Genomic DNA, 24,583 nt, shown 5'->3' on the forward strand with positions numbered 1-24,583 from the left:
TAGTAGGTGTTTGAATAGATTCCATTCATGTACAAGGTCACAGTGAGTATCACAAAAATAGAGCTCTGAATCTACTTCTCTGTGTGTGCTCTTATATTAAAGTTGAGTAAGTTGGGTAATGAATAAGATAACAGTACTCACTGATCTCAGCTCGCCATTCTTGCTTTAAAGGACTGATAACTATCGAACCACTCTGAGCAGCAAAAACATGACTTATTTTTTACATGTAGGAATGTTTACCACAACTGTGACAGAACTAGATGTATGTCCTATGTCCTTTGTATTTTGTTATTGGATAAACATTACTTGGTGCTAATGCACCTATTCTGTAGTATCTGTTAACCATCAGTTGTAGTATTCTTGGCTAGATTAATGTAAAATCAAGTATTTTCCTCCTTTTTCATACAAATGCAGTTGAAAACATGTGTTAATCCAGATCAAATCTGTTTTAAATTTTAAAAAGATAAACCTGTGGACAATAAAAAAGACATCATGTGTTTTCACCCCAGACTGATATTATTTTTTCCTAACAAACTGCTGAGTACAACCTCCATCAAAATGGAAACAAAGAAGTATGATGATCTACTTCTTCATTTTTCCCGTGTGGGCAGAAGTAGTCACCTTCCTCCATACTGTGCCACAGTGTGTTTGAATCTTCTAATATTCAAATAAGCTTGGGGGACGACATTGTGTTGAATATATATCACATTAAAAAAAAAAGATTAAAACAATTAAATCTTTAAGTTTCTTCTTCCTTTTTTTTTTACAAACCTTAAACCCTGCATGGCTAACAAAGGTCAAAAAGCACTCCTCTCTTCCTCCATTACCCAGAAACTGATGTTTAAATCACCATGCTGCTTGCTTCCCTTACAGAGGAAGAAGAGATAAAAGCTGTGTCTGAATACAGAGGCCAGCTGCTATGCTGTGTATAGCCTTGGGGAGACCGAAGGCTTGCTGTCCATGGTCCAGAGAAGTAAAACACTTGCATTAGGTACAGAGACAGTAGCTTACTGCTCTCTTCTTCCAGTTGGCATCTGTTGTTTCTTTCAGTGTATTTGTGAGTCAGCAACACCCCAGGCTATAGGTTGCTGGCTCTTCGCCTGACAGCGCTGATGGTAACATTGCTGCTGGCCAGGCAGACAGCCAGTCCTGCTGGCTCAGAGACAAACTCAAAGAAACAGTCAGTGCCAGTACAGGAACAAGACAGCAGCTGACTACTGAGTAAGTGTTTTTGTGATATAACATTTTCGTTTATGGCCAGGAATGCAATAACTTATCAGCTGCTGTGAAGCTAATGAAGCTGTTTATAGCAGCAGGTACTTAAAAGTGCCTATAAGCAGATCCATGATACACTGGAGACAGGGCTAAATTGAGAAACAAGTTAAACAGTTTATAATTCCTTCTCTATTATGTATTTTATATTGGTGTGAAAACATCTCCTTCAAACAATTTATTCAAGTTTCAGAATTTTGGCATCAACTTTGTAGCAGAGTATCGGTTCTCGTGACATCCCTAAGGCATACTGAAAGAAGGAAAGAATTATCGCTTACTGTTTGTAAACACAATATTCAAAGTTGGGCCCTCCTTTCCCTATTATATAACGACACCAGAAGCGCACATCCCCTGACCGCAGTTGCCAGAACACAGCCCCGTTTACCACCTGCAGTATCACATACGGTAGCAGAAGTTAAAGCCAACCCCAGATTCACTCTGGTTTTGGAAAAAGCTTTGTCCGCTTGGCATTTTGCATTGCTATATTTGTGTTTTTTTCAGCACTGTGTCCACCGTGCGTGGGGGCTACCCAACCAGTACCCAAAGGCTGATGGCCAAAAAAGTCCTGAACACAGCAAAATAAGAAAATAGAGGCAGAACGTACAGTAGGGTCTCTGCAGACACAGACACCGCCAAACACTTCTAGTGGGTCAAAAGTGATGATGATTGAGAGGGATTATTTTTGTATGACTATACATTGTTATTTAGGAAAATCCTACATAGCATACCTTTACATTTTCTTTTTGTTCATTTATCTTAATCCTTTGACTAATCCCAATTCAAACAATCTAAAAAGAATTTGACTACTAACAATGGGAATACTCAGAGCATTATGGAAATCTTTTCAAATAGACTATGCACAAGTACTGGTTATTTGAGTCCATAAATTAATACTGTGTTCCTTAGAAATACTACATTGTGTCCTTATATTATCTAATTCATTTGTTAAAGCTAATTTAGTAAGGTTATATTAGCAGTAGAAACTGAAGGTACAGGTTGTTGATGTTAGTCTAGGCCAGGGGTCAGCAACCTTTACTATCAAAAGAGCCATTTTAGGCAAAATAATAATAATAAAAAATCTGTCTGGAGCCGCAAAACATTTGAGCATTGTGATGAAGGTAACACAGTTTATAGTCTAAGTATATAGTATATAAGTCTAATGCACTGAGGGCCAACGTGCAAATGTGCGACGGAGGATTAGGGTCACATTGAGGGAAAAATAATCTGAGATTTCCCGAATAAAGTCATAACTTTACAAGAAAAAAAGTCATAATATTACCGGAATAAAGTTATAACTTTACGAGAAAAAAAGTCGTAATATTACGAGGATAAAGTCAAAACTTTACAAGAAAAAAAGTCGTTATATTACGAGAATAAAGCCATAACTTTATGAGAATTGGTTTTTTTAATATTACGAGAATGAAGTAATAACTTTACGAGAAAAAAGAAAATAACTCGTAAAATTACTACTTTATAATATTGACTTTATTCTCATAATACTACGACTTTTTTCTCTTAAACTTATGACTTTTTTCTCGTTATATTATGACTTTATTCTCGAAATCTCAGATTTATTTATTTTTCCTCAATGTGGCCCTTATACTCTGTCGTACTGTCGTACCATAGACCTACAACAATGATAAATAAAAATGAAAATGTAAATGAAAAACAGTTATTCATTTCCATTTTTAATAATCCACAGGGAGCCACTGGAGAGGAGCTAAGGAGCTGCAGGTTGCTGACCCCTGCTTTAGGCAGATAACTGTAGGAACACCAAGAGTGACAGCTTGCTAGCAGTTATGTTGTAAAATACAGGTGCCCTCAAACAATCTATATTAAGCCATTACATTCAGTATGTTTCTTCTTCATCCCCTTAACTTTTTTCCTCATACAGTTTTTTAGTGAATGTATTTGTCTTGTTTTGTAGGTTAAAACAGCTAGCATAAAGTACTTCACAGTAACATGAAGTACTTCACAGTAGCATAAAGTTCTTCACAGTAGCATAAAGTACTTCACAGTAGTATAAAGTACTTCACAGTAGCATAAAGTACTTCACAGTAGCATAAAGTTCTTCACAGTAGCATAAAGTACTTCACAGTAGCATAAAGTACTTCACAGTAGCATAAAGTATTTCACAGTAGCATGAAGTTCTTCACAGTAGCATAAAGTACTTCACAGTAGCATAAAGTACTTCACAGTAGCATAAAGTAGCATGAAGTACTTCACAGTAGCATAAAGTACTTCACAGTAGCATAAAGTTCTTCACAGTAGCATAAAGTACTTCACAGTAGTATAAAGTACTTCACAGTAGCATAAAGTACTTCACAGTAGCATAAAGTTCTTCACAGTAGCATAAAGTACTTCACAGTAGCATAAAGTACTTCACAGTAGCATGAAGTTCTTCACAGTAGCATAAAGTACTTCACAGTAGCATAAAGTACTTCACAGTAATATAAAGTACTTCACAGTAGCATGAAGTTCTTCACAGTAGCATAAAGTACTTCACAGTAATATAAAGTTCTTCACAGTAATATAAAGTACTTCACAGTAGCATAAAGTACTTCACAGTAGCATAAAGTACTTCACAGTAGCATAAAGTACTTCACAGTAACATGAAGTACTTCACAGTAGTATAAAGTACTTCACAGTAGCATGAAGTACTTCACAGTAGCATGAAGTACTTCACAGTAGCATAAAGTACTTCACAGTAGTATAAAGTACTTCACAGTAGCATAAAGTACTTCACAGTAGCATAAAGTACTTCACAGTAACATGAAGTACTTCACAGTAGTATAAAGTACTTCACAGTAGCATAAAGTACTTCACAGTAGCATAAAGTACTTCACAGTAGCATAAAGTACTTCACAGTAGTATAAAGTACTTCACAGTAGCATGAAGTACTTCACAGTAGCATGAAGTACTTCACAGTAGCATAAAGTACTTCACAGTAGTATAAAGTACTTCACAGTAGCATAAAGTACTTCACAGTAGTATAAAGTACTTCACAGTAGCATGAAGTACTTCACAGTAGTATAAAGTACTTCACAGTAGCATAAAGTACTTCACAGTAGTATAAAGTACTTCACAGTAGCATAAAGTACTTCACAGTAGTATAAAGTACTTCACAGTAGCATAAAGTACTTCACAGTAGCATAAAGTTCTTCACAGTAGCATAAAGTACTTCACAGTAGCATAAAGTTCTTCACAGTAGCATAAAGTACTTCACAGTAGCATAAAGTACTTCACAGTAATATAAAGTACTTCACAGTAGCATGAAGTTCTTCACAGTAGCATAAAGTACTTCACAGTAGCATAAAGTTCTTCACAGTAGCATAAAGTACTTCACACAGTAGCATAAAGTTCTTCACAGTAGCATAAAGTACTTCACAGTAGCATAAAGTACTTCACAGTAGCATGAAGTACTTCACAGTAGCATAAAGTACTTCACAGTAGTATAAAGTACTTCACAGTAGCATGAAGTACTTCACAGTAGCATAAAGTACTTCACAGTAGTATAAAGTACTTCACAGTAGCATGAAGTATTTCACAGTAGTATAAAGTACTTCACAGTAGTATAAAGTTCTTCACAGTAGCATGAAGTATTTCACAGTAGTATAAAGTACTTCACAGTAGTATAAAGTTCTTCACAGTAGCATAAAGTACTTCACAGTAGTATAAAGTACTTCACAGTAGCATAAAGTTCTTCACAGTAGCATGAAGTACTTCACAGTAGCATGAAGTACTTTACAGTAGCATGAAGTATTTCACAGTAGTATAAAGTACTTCACAGTAGTATAAAGTTCTTCACAGTAGCATAAAGTACTTCACAGTAGCATGAAGTATTTTACAGTAGTATAAAGTTCTTCACAGTAGTATAAAGTTCTTCACAGTAGCATAAAGTACTTCACAGTAGTATAAAGTACTTCACAGTAGCATAAAGTTCTTCACAGTAGCATGAAGTACTTCACAGTAGCATGAAGTACTTCACAGTAGCATAAAGTAGCATGAAGTACTTCACAGTAGCATGAAGTACTTCACAGTAGCCTGAAGTATTTCACAGTAGCATTAAGTACTTCACAGTAGCATAAAGTACTTCACAGTAGCATGAAGTACTTCACAGTAGCATAAAGTAGCATGAAGTACTTCACAGTAGCATGAAGTACTTCACAGTAGCATGAAGTATTTCACAGTAGCATGAAGTACTTCACAGTAGCATAAAGTACTTCACAGTAGCATGAAGTTCTTCACAGTAGCATGAAGTACTTCACAGTAGCATGAAGTATTTCACAGTAGCATGAAGTACTTCACAGTAGCATGAAGTACTTCACAGTAGCATAAAGTACTTCACAGTAGCATGAGGTACTTCACAGTAGCATAAAGTACTTCACAGTAGGCATGAAGTACTTCACAGTAGCATAGAGTACTTCACAGTAGCATAAAGTACTTCACAGTAGCATGAAGTACTTCACAGTAGCATGAAGTACTTCACAGTAGCATAAAGTACTTCACATAAAGTACTTCACAGTAGCAAAAAAAATTATCAGCCAACCAGATCACATTCTTTCGGCTGAATTCTCTCTGATGCCTTCAGGCCGACGTTATAATGTGCCCTTAAGGAAAACAAATCGTTACTCCAAGTCCTTTATCCCTTCTGCTGTTAAGCTGCTGAACACAGACCATACCCATTTTATATGACTGTTATTTAGAGGAACTTTAAGATATGTTATTCTTATATATTGTTTCTTTTTTTGGGGGCTTTTATTGCTATAATCCTATGTATTTATATGGTTCTTATTGTATCTTGTCCCTCCAACTGCCCCATGCCTTTAATATTATAATATATTATAATATAATATATATTTATTTATTGCACATACTACATTTATTTATTGACGGACTGCATAAACTATGTTCACCCATTCACTATTATTGTTTTTATAATTTTTGTACACCTTTACCTCTCCTGTGTTTCACTCTGTTTGCTGATGTTGCTGCTTTGACACCTGAATTTCCCTCCAGGGATTAATAAAGATTCATCTTATCTTATTTTATCTTATATGTTTCCTTTGACTTAACTAATTATTGGTTGTCTGTTGAATGTATGTATAGATATATTGACTGGGAATACTACAAATGAATTGCCCTTTTGGGGATAAATAAAGTTATCTGAACTGAACTGAACAACAAGCATTATTAAACTTCTCTGAGAATCAACAGTAGAATAAAACATCAACAGTCAGTCAGCTTTTTAAGCAAAGATTGTTCTCATCTGGAGACTTCAGCGTTGTGTTATTGCACTCACCTGTCTGACTCCCACAATCTGCATCCATCCATGTTCAACTTCTTTACTCATTCCCTCTCTTAGCATAATATAACCAGTGCAACTGAGTCTCTCTAGTCCCAGTGCACTCCTCAACTTCAAAACGTTTTGAATATCAAGAATTAACAAGTTTCAAACAGCAGAAAGTTCTCACACACCTCAAAGCACATGTCATTAGCATGTTAGCATTTAGCATGTTAGCCAGTGCCCCTAGGCCTACAGGTCACGGTCGTCATGGTGACGGACCGTTGGCGTGTCACTTAACTGCTCCCGATGGTGCATTACAATCTAAAGTCATTAAGATAGATTACTTAACTATGTCGTGATACAATAACGCTAATAATAATAATAACCGCATCCCTTATGCTAATTAATTTGCTCATATTTTTCTCAAAATGCTAGCCCGCGTATGCCGGTTTCATGAACACAAAACATTAACGTAGGCTCATTTCCGGTGTTACGTCGAAGTCTGTCCCCAATGTCAAATAGTGTTTCCTGTTTAATTTTTTTTTTTTTTTTTTTTTTTATTGAACAAATTCAAATTTACAAACAGCATGGCTCATAGATCATTGCATTAGAGTAAAAGGACAAGGTGCATACAGAACAAGAACAAATAAAATATGTAAAATTATACATGAAAATAATAATAAATTAAATTAAGAGCTATAGGGCTGAACCTGTAATTCATATTATTCTATTATACTAAGAAATGTCAACGTATTTTTGTTTTTCTTGACTTTAAGGGCTTTTATGTTAAAAAGAAAGTCAGAATGAAACACATTAAACCTAGGTTTCACTTTCATATACTTGGATTTGTGCAAATAAAATTTTCCAAGAATAAGAATGTTATTCACCAGAAAGTCATCTTTGTTATTGTCAATGACAAGTCCATAAACAATGTCCTTTTGAGAGAAGTTTCCCAGATGAGAAACTTTTGGGAAAAGCCAGTCATGTATATCAAGCCATAAAGCTCCAGAATACATACAATGAAAAAATAAATGATCAGTAGTTTCAGTATCATCACAAAATACACAGTTATTGGTTTCAATTCCAAATCGTTGTCGCAACAAATCACTGGATGGATGGTGATACACTCCGTTTAATATTTTAAAATGGATTTCTTTTGCTTTGGGAGTTATGGGGAATTTTAGATATTTAGTTTGTAACATGTGAATAGTTTCTTTCTGATAGATTTGTGAAATTGAGTTTCTGTAAGATACTATAGGGTATGAGATGTGATTAAACATATTTCTAATTGTTTTGTTTGGGATTTTGATTTCACTAAAGTCACAGCCACCAACTAAAAGTTGTGGGAGACGAGGTGTGATAGGAGTAGGATTTGTTAAAATTCCTCTAATCAAGCATATAATAGAGTTGGGGATGGCTTTAGTTATGGATTTAAATATGTCACAATTGCCAATTAAATTATATCTAAGACAGAAATTCTCATACGACATGATACAGCTAAGATACAACTATCAACTAAGTGAGTCACCGACCAAATTCCTTTATCCATCCAGTCCTTGTTAAACAAAGATTTGTTTTTTACTGTTTCCTGTTAAAGTGATAGCGCCCCCCTCGCAGCTTCTTCTCTGCTGGTTTATCTCCTTTCTGTTCCTTTCTCTCACAGTTTATCAGGACTTTTTCATGTGATTTTTGTTTTTATTCTGTAACGGATGCAACTTGAAATATAGCAAAGAACAATAGGCCTACTTGTGATTATTATTAGGCTATTTAGCCTAAGTAAAATGACAGATTTTTAAAAATATTCAAAAAAGTACATAGGCCTACACAAAAATGATTTTGTTACAGTAACAAGTGTAAATATAATTCTTCCAACCCTGTATGTAACCATAAAATAACATCTCCATATCCCTGTACAGACATGGTTTAATCTGATCTTATCCTGTTTTTATAGGCCAACTTAACCATATAAGACAACATATATGATTCTAAATAATAAAATCACCAGGATGGTAAAATACTATTAATACAAAGATGATTTAAACACAGTTGAAATCCCTCTCGGTGAAATACCTCAGCTCAGACAGACTCCCTAAGGGCTACATTGCCCAGAGCAATCAGCCCTCGGCATTATATTCCTTCTTAACAGAATTATAATGTGAAGCCATGGCAGTCATCCAGTGTCGTTCCTATTAAAAAGACAATCATATCTACTTACAGACATATCCAAATTTCCCCTAGGGAACCAAAAGGGCTATAGAGCAGGCCCTGGACAGACATGAAAATAACAGACCTAAATGATCATTTGTTAAAAGGCTGCTACAGGTTTTAACCTATTTTCAACCAAAATGCTTCTTGGTCCCTCTTTATTCCCACTATTTTTATTTCTGTTAAAACATGATGGTTGGAAATCTTTAAAATATTTTCTTTTAAACATAATTTTGTGATTTTGAAGCATGGAAATGAATCCAGTCTCGATGGTACATTGTCATTTGTCCTCTATATCTAAACATGGATACCTACTTGGTCTTACATTTAGTTTCTCTTTCACCCTTTTGCAGCCTCTCCATCAACAACAAGCTAATGTGGTAGCTGACACACCTCACCAGTCACCACCAAACCTTCTGGGTTGAAACAAATTACTCACAAAGTTCAGAAAACCAAAACTAAACTTTGGTTTAAAAGGTCTAAAATGCAAATTCAAGAGATGAATTACATGACATTTAAGTCACCCAAGTGATTCTGGCACAGTGCAGTCATAATGACACAATGAAATGATGATGATTACATGTAAATGACTGCAGCTTATCAACATGTCCTGATGAAAAGATGTGTGCACAGCCTTTGCAGGTGAATTGTTTGTGCGGCAACTGCTGCTAACCGCCACGTTTCAACACCACGGTAACACAAAACGTGTGATTACTACCCACACACACACAAACAAACTTTATACACACATTGAGTTACATCATTTCAATCACCCATCAATGTTCCCATCATATAAGCTCGAAATAGCTTTGGTGAAGCAGAAGTAGAGCGCCTGTGCATTCTGACATCATTTCCTCTCTTAACCGAATGAAAGCGATACTTGAGGAGAGGGTTTCAGAGGCGTGTGCACTCTACCGCTGCCGTCTGCTCCAAGTAAATGAAATAAATGATAAAATGGATAAAATGCAGTTGCAATTTCACAGTCTGACGGTGGTGCCTAATGCGCTGTTGATGACACATCTTTCATCTGAAATTGTTGGTGACGCACGTTAATTCCTCTTCAGAGAGATCACCTCCTCTGCCTAGACAGCCACAGTCAACTGTGAACAAAGGGGTGGGGGAGGAGGTGTGGGGGGGGGGGGGGGGGGGGGGGGGGGGGGTTTCAGGTGTATTACTTGGAAGAGTACTCACAAACTGAAATCATCCACAGTGATTTTATAGCAAAGAAATAAATGAATTTCCCGATCAAATGCCATTTCAGTTTTGCTGAAGGTCAAGGAACCTGGTGTCTTCACAGGAAGTTAAGAACAGTGAAATGCACATTACTATACAACACAGCATATGCATGTATATTAACTAGGACTGTCAAAGTTGTAGTGGGCTCAGTTTTAAGGCTAGAGTGAAGATACTGGTATCATATGAAACTAGAAAACTTAAGGAATCCATTGGTACCAACCATGTCATAATAGGAGGCTAAATAACGCTCCAAACTTGCGCTAAATTTTGGCGAGGAAAAACTGGCAATGGCTATTTTCAAAGGAGTCCTTTGACCTCTGACCTCAAGATGTGTGAATGAAAATGGGTTCTATGGGCACCCACGAGTCTCCCCTTTACATGCATGCCCACTTTATGATAATCACATGCAGTTTGGATGCAGAAAAATGGGAAATGGTTTATTTTCACTATTTATTTCACTATAGAAGTAAGCCCAATGTGTGTTATGGTGCCTTCAAATGAAACTCATGAACTTGTGTTTACAACATGGGAAGTCGTGTCCACAATATGTTTGGCGTTGAAGTGGTTAACTCGTATTAACGTTACTGTCGGTGTCCAGAAGCCACAGCGGCGAACAATTAAGCAAGCTAGCAAGCGGGTAACATAGCGCAGGAAATGCAAACGCATAATGACAGAGGAAAAAGATGAGGTCGTTGGGAATATCAACATTTTCCTCAGACATATTATAAAATTACCAAGAAAAACAATATACAACTTAAATTACAATATAAGAACTTATTATGCGCCGAAAAATGAACTTCTATGGCCTCCGCCATTTCTGACGTCAACAAACACGTCTTAAGTTGTGAACTGTGAGCTTTCAGAAACTTTCCACTTACGATGTTGTGAATACGACAAGAGGGGTGTTTTCCTATGGACTCTTCTCGTGAACACGGTAAACACGACCCCATTTGAAGGCACCATAACAGTCCTAAGAGTGACTATTCTGATCATAGTTTTCACTTCCTTCACGTTTATCTCCTCAACTGTAGTCGACAACTATAGAATGCTGGTCTTAATCATATCCAACAAAACAAAATCATTTCAGATGTAGTTCCCTGAAGAGAAATCTTATCAAATGGGGGTCCGTGACCAAATGTGTATCAATTTAGGGGTCCTTGACACAGAAAAGGCTGAGAACGACTGCTCTAAACCAACTCACCCTCTCAGTCACTCAGTTAAAAAGCAGCTTTCAGGAGATTACAAAATCATAAAATACAAACATTTCTTTTCAGATATTTGCCCCAATTTCAAAATATTTTAGACATTTTGTAAGTGGTGAACAAGAGGAGTTATAATCTTTTTCTGTCAGCGTACAGAATTATAGGAGAAACCTGAATAAATGAGCGGAAAATCACAGACATCCTATCATGTATAAAAATGCCGAGCAGATCCAGATGACTTTGATTTTTTTTGGATCAAGAAGGTAAAGATCTAAGTGACTCAATACAAAGTCAAACGCATATTTGAGAGATCAGAGTTGCTAAAACCATGCTGGTCTAGATGTGTGTGGGAAAAAGTGATATAGTCAGATGAGTCATTCGTGGGTGAGTGGGTGCAAGCGTGACGAACACCAAGCGAGAGCGGTTCAGGCGTGAATGCTTGACCCCCGCAGCGAGGGGCATCTTCCTGGCATGGTTCGGATCCACTTCTGAGAGGGTCGCTGCAGATCAATAGACAGTTACTCTGAGTGATCACCTTTATCCTTTGATGAAACATTTCTGAGAGGTCTGTACGGCAACACCAGCACCCACAGGGTTGACGCTGAATGGTTTGATGAGCATGATGAATGAATCATGCTGTGGCTAACTGAACCCTTACGGGAGATTTTGGATTGATGTGTTAGACAGAATTTTTTTTCCCCTAAATGAGGGAAAATCTTTTGGAAGAATGATGTTCAACCCTCCAGTAGAGTTCCTGATCGGTGCCGAGAATCATTGAAGCTTTTTGCAAAGACACGTTTGTCAATGCAGAACTTCATGGCCTGTTTAACTGACCTTTGTGCAAAAGAACATACTTTAGAGAGCTAATCTAGACATGTTTTAAGTAGGGCTGTCAAAGTTAACGAGATAATAAAGAAAATTAGTTTTAACGACACTAATTTCTTTAACGCATTAACGCGAATTTAAATTTTTTAAGTTGTAGCGGGCTCAGTTTTAAAGCTAGAGTGAAGATACCGAGGTTAAATAACACTCTAAACTTAAACGGGAAAAACTGGCATGGCCATTTTCAGAGGAGTACCTTGACCTCTGACCTCAAGATATGTGAATGAAAATGGATTCTATGGGTACCCACGAGTCTCCCCTTTACAGACATGCCCACTTTCTGATAATCACATGCAGTTTGGAGGCAAGTCAAAGTCAAGTCAGCACACTGACACACTGACAGATGTTGTTGCCTGTTAGGCTTGAGTTGCCATGTTATGATTTGAGCATATTTTTTATGCTAAATGCAGTACCTGTGAGGGTTTCTGGACAATATTTGTCATTGTTTTGTGTTGTTAATTGATTTCCAATAATAAATATATACATACATCTGCATAAAGCAGCATATTTGCACACTCCCATGTGGACAACAGTATTAAATACTTGACAAATCTCCCTTTTAGGTACATTTTGAAGAGATAAAAAATGTTCGATTAATTTGCGATTAAATAGTTTAATCGATTGACAGCCCTAGTTTTAAGACATATAAAAGAACCCTGCTTGAAATAATAATTTGTGTCTAATATGTTTTTCCATGTCTCCCCTCATTGATGAATATGCAAATGAATGTTAAATTTAAAGTTTAACTACTGGACCGTGATGTCGATTCTGTCCTTTCTCAGTATGCAAATTGAGGTTTCAAGTTTCCACATCACACGTACAGTAAGTGCGTTGCATTACAATTTTCATACAAACTAGTTGTGATACATCATTCTGCACAGTGAAGGTTGAACATCCATGTGAAGCAAAACACATTTTTGAGTGGAGGGACTTTAAAAGATTATATAATTGGAGCAAATTTAGATAAATTTAAGGTCACTGAACATCTTCCTGTTGCTCTGTACTTCCTCCTTGAGGTGTTCTTGAAGTGCGTGTACCAGTTTTTACTTGTCTTTAGTGCAGCATGAATTCACTTCACCCACTGAATGACAAGTTACACTGATCACAAAAGATTCAGTCATTAAAGATTCAACAGTCGGGATCAAAAAACTCATCAAAGCGTGACTGCGACGCTATTTTAATCTGCTCACAAAGTTTCATTTATTTTTGTAACTTGTGTTCTGATGAATGCATAGAAAATGAACAATAATGACGCCCCTCATACAGTATATGCAGTATGTAAATCATTAACTTGAGTGAATCATGACCGTATATCTTAATGTGTAGATGAGACATCCATCCATCTGATTTAACTGGTATCTAAAAAATGAAAATATGACAAACCCCCTGGAAAGAAAAACAACAGATTAAAATAAAAATGTACAACACAAAGTTTCACAGTGACGGGGTCACAGGTGTATTGAGGGTTGAGTGACCGGATGACTGCTATAAAAACATGGGGCAGGGCAAAGACATCATCGTAGCAGATAACATAGCATGCTCTATAAACAGTGTGCTTCATTTTTATAAAACAATACAATACAAAACAGTCTAGCACAATTTCCAGACACAATGGTTTCCATATTTACAGGATGAATTCAGTAAAGGACGATAGAAATTATCACCAGACATTACTGAAAATGCAGACTGATGTCAAATCAGTCGGGTAACACAGTCACAGTTTAATAATTTAGAGTTTAATCTGTCAAATGTGTTGTGCAGTGTTAATGTGGATGAACACTAAATGAAGTAATATGGGACTAAGTTGTAACTTAAAAATTAGTTTTCACCTCTAATACAGATCTAGGTCAGCACCTCCATCAACTTCACAACTGCCTTTGGGGGAAATGGAATAAATTGTTTACTATTAAGTCTAAAGGTTGTGGAGGTCAAATCCTACTCTAATTAAAAGTGTAGAAGTCAGTACCATCTGTAACCAACCGAGGGCAGCAGAGTAACACAGTTAGAGCTGCAGTCGATGAGCAGACAGGAAGAGAGGTTTCACTTCCCTTCAGATCAGGAGTAAACCTCGAGGTTATCAGTATACAGTTATCAGTACTTCACCTGTTTTCTCTTTCTCTCCAAATTATGTCTGAAGTTATGACGGAAACTGGATTCAATGCTGGTTTTGATATTATTAAAACTACCACAGATTGCTTTGCAAAGGCCCAACACTGACTCATTGTGCATCTACTGTACGTGCCGTGAATTCATGTAAAAGAACCAAAAACATTGAATTACATTCTTTGCAGTAGAAACAGTATTCATCAATAGGTGACACTTTAAAATAACTGTCATTTGTAAATGGTGAATTGAGAGTTAATTTAACTTAGTTAATAGTTATTTTACTGTTAACAATGATAATGATAATAAACACTGATTAAATTATTAGTTATTGTATCATTAGTTTGTGTGAATCAGAATAATTAGTTTATAGATTATGTACTGTATCATAGCTGATAAGAGACGATAACAATTACATTCTGATTACATTAGAAAAGCATTTATTAACCGTTTATTGTTGTACACATAACATTTGATATGCTATATTAAGTATTCGTTATTGATTACCAAATGATTAGTAAATCTTTAAGAAATTGTTTGTATGGGCCAGAATTTAATTTACTATTTACCAAGTATTAACTATCTATCCAATTCATGTTTATAGACAATTTACAAATAATTTATTAACCATTTAACAGGCTAATATAATCATCAGTCGCAACTTTATAATAGTCATCCAAATAATGTTTATAACCATTAACAATTAACAAAGTGTTATAAATATCTGGCCCAACTATCTATGTTATATATATATATATTAATTATTAACAAATACATACATATATAGTATATCAAATGTTATAATGTGGGCAATTATAGTATTATAACAGTATAATAACTATTAAGTAAGTTTAATTAACTATCAATTCACCATTTATAAATGATGGTTATTATAAAGTGTTACCCATCTCTATATATATATATACTGTATATAAACAGTTTGAAATCACCTTCATAACCACTTCTACTTACAAAATGCTATACAGCGATCTTAAGAGGCATATATTGTTACGTTAAGTTAGCGTCCAGCCATTTGTATTATAGAGTAGAGCTGCAACGATTAATCGATTAGTTGTCAACTATTAAATTAGTCGGCAATTATTTTGATAATCGATTAATTGGTTTGAGTAATGGTTTAAGAAAAAAAAGTCAAAATTCTCTGATTCCAGCTTCTTGAATGTGAATATTTTCTAGTTTCTTTACTCCTCTCTGACCTCTCTGACAGTAAACTGAATATCTTTGAGTTGCGGACAAAATAAGACATTTGAGGACGTCATCTTGGGCTTTAGGAAACACTGATCAACATTTTTCATAATTTTATAGACCAAACAGCTAATCGATTAATTGAGAAAATAATTCCCGCCCTATTATAGTGGCGATGTCTTCCTAGAAAACTCCCTCTCCTCTCTGGCTCAGTTTCATTATGACCTTTGTTCCAGTCTGCTAGTTTTCTTTATTACATTTGCATTTTCCCCTGCGTGTCTCAAAGACATCGAGGTTGCTGAGGAGAATCACTTCCCCCGCTGGTCAGCCAAACCTCCCCACCGTCACACTTACAGCCAGAAATAGGCTGGTGAGCTGAAACCTGATGAAAACGCCCTTCATGATTTGTTGTGTGAGCTCAGGGATCGGATGACATGTCTGGATATCGATGATTTGAAAAAGAGACTTTTAACGGTAGAATTACAGTAGAACAAAAAAAAATTGGATTGATCACTCAACAATACTATAAACAACCACAAGGATATCAATGTCAATGATTACAAAATATATAATACATCTTATACAGTATATATCCTACCTATACAGTGTGATCTATTCAACTTTGGGATGATTGCACCCCAACAAATTTACAAATAATACATGTTATTCAAAGTAGGAACTCTGTACACACGTTCATCTTTTACACACACAGTTCTGTTCAGATCAAGAGGGCAAGAGTCCCGTTCTCATTCCCAGGGCGTCAAATACCAACGCTTTGTCACGGCCGTCGGCGTTCGATACCGATGCACAAGGCACCCTTTAGCGCCGGTATGAGCGCAGACCTCCACCAGGGAAGGTTTCATGTACGTCCGAGGAGACGGCTGTTTGTGTCCCGTGCGTTAAGTTTCACTGTCACTTTACAATCAGCTGATCGTTCGTGTCCCGTGTTCACAACGTGAAGTCACGTTTTCACTGTAAAAACGTAGTCATTTTAAGCCCAACCATGTTGTTTTTTCCTAAACCAAACTAAGTGGTTTTGTTGCCTAAACCTAAGCAAGAGTTTTTGTTTGCTTCACAACATTAAGCACGTGTTTAGTGCGACCGAAAAAGTGACGCCGAGGGGTCAGACAAAGGGTAAGTATGTGACGAGTTGGGATGAGAACGTGTTGGTACTGAATAAACAATGGAAAATCTGGTGTGCATCTGCATGTACTGATTTGTCACCACACAAGTGAGCATTGGGTCCTTTAACTGTAGCTTAACCTGTAGAGTCCTGTTTTTGTTTCAAACGGCTTTGACCTACTTTTAGTGGCATCCAATGAGAAGTAGCTTCTCTCTACCACATTACATGGTGCTTTACGGTCAAATTGGCAGTGTTGCAGAGTCTCTTGGTGTCTTAATGTATTCTGTATAAACCCACCATCAGCGAAAAAAACAGAGCCTCTATATTTATGTCACAATAGTGCTCTAAAATCCTGACTGTAAATAAGTCTAAATATGCAGTATATAGCTGGAACTATTCTAATACATATTGGCAAGTCCTTGGCATTCATTGAGCACCACCCTGTTATAATGTATTCATGAGTTTGGGGATAGAGAGCTTGAATCGCCTCGGATGGAGCGGAGAGGTGAAGTCCTTTAAAGACGCAGAGGACAGAGTTCCTTGTAGGGAAGAAGGACGGATTTGGCGAGAGATTTGTCGAGGTTAAAGACTGGTGGGACTCTGAGTGATTTTGTTGCTTGGTCTTTTAACAGTCTATTCAAGATTTTGAGACATCTTCATACCTTTATAATTCCTCTGCACAATAATGTGAACACACAACGAAGGAATAGAAATATATCAAATCCATGCAGCTTTCCTTTTGCTCTTATATACAGTAGTTTTATAACAAAACCTCTCAATAAAATGTCCTATAAATAACTGCATTTAGTGTTTTGCAAGCACAAAGGTCCACTCCAGTGTCTCGTCCCTCGAGCTTGTAAACAGTATCAGGGAAAGAATACTAATGAGAGAAACAGATCCGAGTAATCAAATCATTTTCATGTTGAACTTGCGTGCCCCACCCTGTCCTCCGCTGGCGGCGGGTCCATCCACCTTTCTGAAGGAATACTCCACTGAGAAATTGTTCTTGTGCTGCCCTCTCCCTCGACTCCACACAAACAGCAGGATGAAACAGAAGAGGACCACCCCCAGGAACATGATGCAGCCCATCGCTGTGGATATGAGGATGGTTTTGAGGTCCAGAGTGAACTTCAAGAAGACTCTGGTGTCATTCAGATTCGTGTCATTAAGGTCACCAGCGTAGTACGTGCGGTTGGCCATAAGGGCTGCGTCTAGTGGCAGCCCGCTGACTGTAAGTGTGGCAAAATAGGTGTCATTTCCACCAGCGTTGCTCGCTATGCAGATGTACGTTCCGCTGTCTGTCACCTGGGCGTAACGTATTTCTAATGTGCCCTCTGGTAACACAGTTAAGCGGCCGCTGCTCTTTGTGGTGATGCGGCGGCGTTGAGGAGAGATCCAGAATATCACCGGTGTCGGCTCACCTTCTGCTCTGCATATGAACGACACCACCTGCCCCTCGCGGGCAGTCACCTGCTGCAGTTTCCTATTGCGGATTTTGGGCTTCTGGCAGGTGAAGTGATCAAAGAGAGCCGAGTCAGAGAAAGCGTTCAGAGCGCGGCCCTGCACCTCCACGGGCGTCATACAAACTGGGGAGGCGCCGTCGAAATTGAGGGTCTTCCTGCGCTGAAGGATCCAAAGCAAGCGGCAGTCGCAGGCCAGAGGGTTCCCGTCCAGACGCAGCGTCTCCAGAGTGTTAACGGACTGAAAGGCCCCGTCTTCCAGGGACACCAGGCCGTTAGTGGAGAGGTTGAGGAGGCGGATTTGCCGTAGACCGCCAAGCGCATACGGCTGCACTACCACCAGGTTTGTGTTGACCAGATGCAGCTCCTTCAGCCTGACAAGGTCCCGCAGCGCCCAGGACTCCAGCACAGAGATAGGGTTGTAGGAGAGGTTGAGGCTAGTGAGGTGAGCCAGACTGCGCAGGGCAGAGGTGGGCACGGAGGTGATGTTAGTGTGAGTAATAGACAGCCAGGATAAGTTCAGACCCTGCAGGCTGTGAGGGGAAATGTGCTCCAAAAAGGGCCAGTGATCGATCTCGAGGCCCCGCAGGTTTCCCAGCTTACGGAAGTTCTGGTCCTCTAAGGTGGAGATGCTGAGGTAGCGGAGCCGCAGAGCCACCAGGTTATGCAGGTAAGACAAAGACTGGCCGGACACAGACGTCAGGTTGCACCTCTCTATGGTCAGCTCCTTCAGCCCCACTAGACCCAGAAAGGCCTTGTTGGAAATATAAACTAAATCATTGTCTCCAACTTCCAGGTTTTTCAGACTTTTCAGGTCTTGGAAAGTAAAGTCCAAAAGAATTACAATCTTATTCCCACTGAGGTCCAGTGAAGTTAGGTTGGACAGACGTGAGAAAGCGGCCATGGGGACCAGTTTTAATTGGTTACCCCTCAGTGAAAGCGACTGCAGGTTCTGGAGACTAGAGAAAGCGTTCGGTTCCAGGACGCTGATAATGTTCTCGCTCAAGTCCAGCTTTTCAAGACGGGAATACGGAAGCATGTCACCTTGCTCTACCCAGCGAAGTTTATTCCCACTCAGGTCCAGGACCTTGGTGTCCGGTGGGATGCCATCTGGCAGTGCGGACAGGCGTTTACCGTAACAGGACACAGTCTTGAATTTTGCAATGCACTCACAACGCTGGGGGCATCCTTGACCCTGGGTGGGTGACACGGTGATCATCAGTAGCAAGAACAGGAAAGGCAGGAGCCAGCCTACGTCCTGACCCAGGCTCACCCCCATGGCCCTGCTTTCCTCTGCTTCCTCCTGCTCCTCAATCACTGGGCCAGACACCTGAGGAGAGAGAAGAGTATGGGAAGAAGAAAAAGAATGGGGAGAGGTCAGAAAGAATGAGAGGGAGAGACAAAGAGACAGACAGTGAGACAAATTAATTAAACTCAATTCCCCTCCAACAGCAGCTATCAGACACTCTAAATGAGTGGAATTACTATTATACAACTATAATTGACCCGGCACAGCGGCAAAATTAAAGCTAGAGCTCCAAGATAATCCTCAAAGGAGAGAGAGTCTGTATTCAGTTGAAAACAGTTTGATTTACAATGGCCTTGCAAAGCAGTCAGGTTTTGAAATCATATGCCAGTAAAAAATTCCGCTAATAGCTTTGAGTCAATTTTATAACTGATAGGTGTTTTGCTCACTTGCTATTTCATACATTGTAAATGAAAAAGGGAAACAGGGAAATTGAAAATCTATTGTATTCATAAGAACTCATGTGAGACATCTTAAAATGCATGAAAAAGGGAAACAATTGCAGCCTCGCAAACGCCTTTAACAGCTAATAGCTCTGCGAAACACACTCAAATGGTCCATTTATACAATGTGGAAGCAGAATATTAACAAATAAACTCTCCGTGGGAGAAAATACCAGCATGTAAAAAGGCTAAATAAAATATGACAGTGACACTGAACAATCCAATCACCAGATTGGATCATATAGCAGAGTATATCCAGGCGCTGTGTCTTTGCCTGACAAGGTCACTGGCCATAGCAGAAGGCTACGACTCAGTGCATCACAATAGCTCAGTCCATCACATCATCTGCATAAGTCTCTGAGGCATGAGGCTTATCATGAGGAGCCTGACCTGCCTATGGGTTTCATATGACACATACACACACATGCACAATTCCACCCCTCCGTCTGCTGGCAGCAGAGTGGTAATCCCTTTATAAACCCATTGTGAAATACCAACTAGTGGGACGGAAAGTAACTTCAGGAAACATGTTCCATAACATCGTCATTATTGAGTGGTGAAGCTGACAAGTGTGTTAAATGATATTGAAAGGCCACTGTGACTATAACTAGTTCACACATCAGGAGGTCTCCAACCTATAACATGTGCTGGTTACGTCACGGCACGGTGCAACACATTCTCACTCCCAACTCGTCAAATACCGCCGCTTGGCCAGCGCTCCTCGGCATCGGAGACCTACACACAGGCTACTTGTGTTACTTTTGGACAGACCAGGGATGGCGTGTCAATATACATTTGTTACATGCATAGTGTCCTTTCAAAATAAACTTCTGTTTTCACAGGAAGTTAGGTTTAGGCAACGCAACCACTTAGTTAGGGTTAGGAAATGGTCGTGGTTGACGTTAACTTCACTGACTAACGACTCACGTGACTAACGATACCAATGAGTCACGTGACTAAAGACTGGGGTGACAAAATACGTAAAGGTTACTTTTAGTTTCACACGGAACACGAACTGCGCTGTCCTGGTTGAAAGTCTTGTGCTTGTTTGACCCGTCCACCACCACTCCCGCCCAGCCTTAGCGGACTCTCATACTATTAATACTACTTGCTCCGACTATCAAATAACGCCACGTGTGGGTTTACATTGGAGTTAGTTGAAAGCCCAGTTCGTCACATACTGTTGTGTTGTCACCTGTAACCGCCATATGAGAGCAGAGCAGAGCGGCGGGCCGTGAGCTAGCCAGTGAGGCACGCTCACATGCACTAACATGCACTAAAAGCATGCACGGCCCGCCTGGCGATGTCAACAAAGCACAGAGAAGCTCTGATTACAACACACATAGGGAGAGTGACTTCCTTCTCTGCTCAGGTAGATATTACTCCTCTATATCTTTACATAGACATTAGTTGTTTGCTGCTATATTAATGCTCTGGATATCATATAAAGCCCCTTTAAAAATAAGGAGACAGTATTACATTTTTAAAATCCCACCTGCTATTATTACAGATGACTTCATAACTCATGTAATGTCCCTCACCTCTACACATGTTCCAATTTACAATTCACCCTGGCTCAGAGATGAATATTCCCATTAGCCGATCTGCCACTGAATGAAATTAACTGTCTGAAATGTGAGCAGAACTGTCTGATAGCAGACAGGCTCAAAATGAGCAGAACATTGTAAAAAAAATCTGTTAAAGACACTAAATATGAATACTTCGGATTTTTGCAAACCCATTAGTAGTATCAAAAAAGACACTGTGGCAGACAGTAATAAAGGCTGCCAACACCTCACACACACATACATGTGTCAGACATAGCAGCCTGACACGTAGCCTCTCACACATTTTGTGTCACTCTCGGTGGTCTAAAAAGGCCCACTAGAAAAAGAAAAAACTCCTTCTGTAGCCAAAGGAAGTCACTGGCTCATGCTTTATAAATGAAAAAACAGGCAGCTCAGGCATTGCTAAATTCCGTGCCGATTTATCATTGCACTTTTATAAAAAAAAAAAATGTAAGAATCAAAATCGATGCAGCAGAACCAGAAATATCATCCTTTTTATCCCACACATTCTTCTTCGTTGTCTAGACCTGGTGCCTACATTACCCACAATGCAAGAGTGTCGATAGTTCGGTAATGTAACCTCAAGCTGCTAGCCTCAACCAGAGATGAGGATCGGGCTACAGAGGCATAACTACATAAATACAAAATAAATACAAAATAAATAAATAAATGTAAAAAATAAAAATAAATACATAATAACTAAAATGGAAACAGAAAGAGTAAACAGTGAGATGATCATGATCTAAACCTCTGTTCTTCACTGAGTGGACCAGCTTTCACCTACTTGATACAGATATTTTCAAAACTAATCTCTCTGATGCTGCAAACAGACTGTTTCCATAATGTGCATACTAGCTACTTGATCATTTATTTCGTAATCCATAACGTTTAATCTACTTCATTCTAAAAAGGATTTCTTGGATTTCTTTTGCTAGGAATCTGATGTTATCAAAATTTTTAAGTGTGCTATCATCAGTGACAGAGACACTTCTCACATCTGGCAGGTAGGAAATTGGCTTAGAGGCTAACTTTGGTATATTTCAACTTGGATCATATTTCCCATTTGTGTCTAACTGACCAACGGGGACAACAATTTCTGAAATTGGTCCAGTATTGAGGGAGAGCGCTGTAGACGGCAGCTGTGAAACGAGCTGCAATATAATCCTACTGGGTCCACTAAAAGTGCTTGTTTTTGCCATGCCAGGCTCTGATTGTTATCATAAGTGTCTGACATTATGAAAAGAGTCTAGCTCAAGGACAAATCTCATTCTGAGATCTGGTGAGGTGACGTGTTGCCGGAAGGTGGAATAGTGGAATACATCCATGGTGGAAATGTGCGTTCCAGCCGGGCAGACTTTGTTGTGTTGGAGAACAGAAAGCGTAGCTTAATGTTATCTAAAAAATGTTCAATGTCATGGCTGAATATTTAAATGATTTCCACAATGTGGACGAGGTCTTTGAATTTGATGGCCGCCCAAACTTATTTGAGCCAGAGTATACGGATATTCAGATTTCACAATGAGACTTCTCTTTGAGCGGGACTTGGACACAATAACAAACAGACCAGATCAAGAGAAAGGTAAGAAAAAAATATCTTTAGGGTCCTTTCCATAATAATGTCAGACACTGATAATAACAATCTGAGCCTGTCAGTGGCAAAAACAAACAGTTTTAGTGAACTTATCGTTACATTGACGCTGCTCACTGCCCTCGCAGCTTGTTTCGCAGCTGCCGGTTACAGTGTTCTTCCTCAATACTGGTCCAATTTCTAAACTTGTTGTCCCCATTAGTCACTTATACACAGACAAATGGCAAAATAAGATCCAGGTTGAAAAATACTGAAGTTACCCTTTAAAACTGCATGTGTGTGAGTGGCTGCTCTCATTAGACAATAACTAAGAATCTAAATTTTTAATGGTGTGCAAGGCTGTAAATATTCTACAGCATTTATCTCTGTGATATTTGAAAACAATGTCATAAAACTGCATGTACTTTAAGATGCAGTGACATCTGAAAGTTGTTAAGCTATTTCCATAAACAGCAGGTGGGCAGCGACTGAAACAGTAACCACAAACTTCCTCCTCCTCCTACTCTTCCAACCCCCACCCACCGCCCACCGCCCACCGCCGCCACCCCATATTTAAAAATGTCAGTCACGTGTTTGGTTTTCCGAACCCATATCTGGTAGCAGTCACTCACTAATGAGCCCAGAGGCCCCCGGCCACCTAATGCCCCACAGGTCAACAGAAGGTGGATAGAGCTGTGTGCACTCTACTGTATACAGCATGATCCCCCCCTGTGAGCACCGGCAGCTCCACACAGAGGCTACTGTTGCCTGGTAGTAAGCTGAAGTCAAAAATAACCATTGTTATCTTTGATTACGCAGCACAACGGTGCTCTTCCCTGCTGACCTTCAGCTGATGCAGGTGACAGAGGTGCTGCTGACGGGAAGGAGCTGTTTGCTCTGAGAAAAGAGAGTCTGAACACCACATCCCTCAGTCCTCAGTCCTCGTATTACATTTATACTTTACTGAACATTGCAGTAAAGTTCAGTTATGTAAAAGCTCGTCTGTGAAGTCACAGGATGTTCACCAGGCCGAACTGCACCAGCTATGTGTGGCAGGCAGAATCAATATGCAGCTCTGATATAAACCGCAATGCTCGGATCAGCTTCGAAAGGACAATACTGTAGGTGTCTAATGTTGTCATGGAGACGCCTGCACCATCTCCCTTCACAATCCCCCACCCCCTTTAAAACTCTCTTCATAGTCTCCGGCTGAAACACACCTGTCCACTAGACGCCTTCAGCAAGTTTCCCAGCCTGCACCACTGCTGCTCATCTTCAGTAAATATCTACGTTGGTATTTTCATATCACAGATAGTTAATATTTCCTAGTTGCTGTTTTCATGCCTTTCTGTGCCTTAACTCAACTTGTTGCATCTTCTTGGTGTTTACATTTAGGTCCCGTTTCCTGTCACCTGCTGCCAAAAAACTGTGACGAGACAGATGGCTACTGTCTGTCATTGTTGAACAGATGAATTATATATGAAATCATTGTCAGTATATACTGTGCACACATCCAGCAGCATTAGGCAAGGGGTCAGTTTTCTTTATCTTATCATTTGGTTGCCAGGCAACATTTAGTCATCCAGTGCTTGCTATTAGAAAAAGTGCCTGAAGTAATGTTCTATTCTGGAAATGGCTCAATATTTATACCTTTCAGTTTGGAGTGTTATGCTGGACATCTCAGGTGTCGACTGTACAGTTTTATATGTAATGACTTTGTAAGGCC

General features: G+C 39.0%; 2 protein-coding genes and 1 long non-coding RNA gene across 8 annotated transcripts in view; all 3 read right to left on the reverse strand.

The window, feature by feature from the left end:
- atp8b3 (ATPase phospholipid transporting 8B3) overlaps positions 1-7,040 on the reverse strand; it is a 61,640-nt gene extending 54,600 nt beyond the window's left edge. For 3 of the 4 annotated variants that reach the window (XM_037770983.1, XM_037770981.1, XM_037770982.1), the window contains exon 1: positions 6,575-7,038. The gene's annotated coding sequence lies outside the window, so the exon portion shown is untranslated. Of the gene's footprint in view, positions 1-6,574 lie in introns of all 4 variants that reach the window. The other variant, XM_037770984.1, reaches the window with a different exon arrangement.
- Positions 7,041-10,488: 3,448 nt separating this feature from the next.
- On the reverse strand, positions 10,489-24,131 carry LOC119488650. The gene is made up of 3 exons (XR_005207000.1): positions 24,118-24,131; positions 10,764-10,773; positions 10,489-10,569 (listed from the first exon to the last, which is right to left on the reverse strand). It is a non-coding gene; the product is annotated as an uncharacterized LOC119488650 (long non-coding RNA).
- Positions 16,436-24,583, reverse strand: part of lingo3a (leucine rich repeat and Ig domain containing 3a) — a 78,195-nt gene continuing 70,047 nt past the window's right edge. For all 3 annotated transcript variants that reach the window (XM_037770478.1, XM_037770480.1, XM_037770479.1), the window contains one exon: positions 16,436-19,303. In XM_037770478.1, the coding sequence (XP_037626406.1) occupies positions 17,420-19,252 (1,833 nt within the window). In that variant the 5' untranslated portion in view covers positions 19,253-19,303 and the 3' untranslated portion in view covers positions 16,436-17,419. The remainder of the gene's footprint in view (positions 19,304-24,583) is intronic.

This window comes from Sebastes umbrosus, chromosome 5 (genome assembly GCF_015220745.1).
Source record: "Sebastes umbrosus isolate fSebUmb1 chromosome 5, fSebUmb1.pri, whole genome shotgun sequence".
Lineage (NCBI taxonomy): Eukaryota > Metazoa > Chordata > Actinopteri > Perciformes > Sebastidae > Sebastes > Sebastes umbrosus.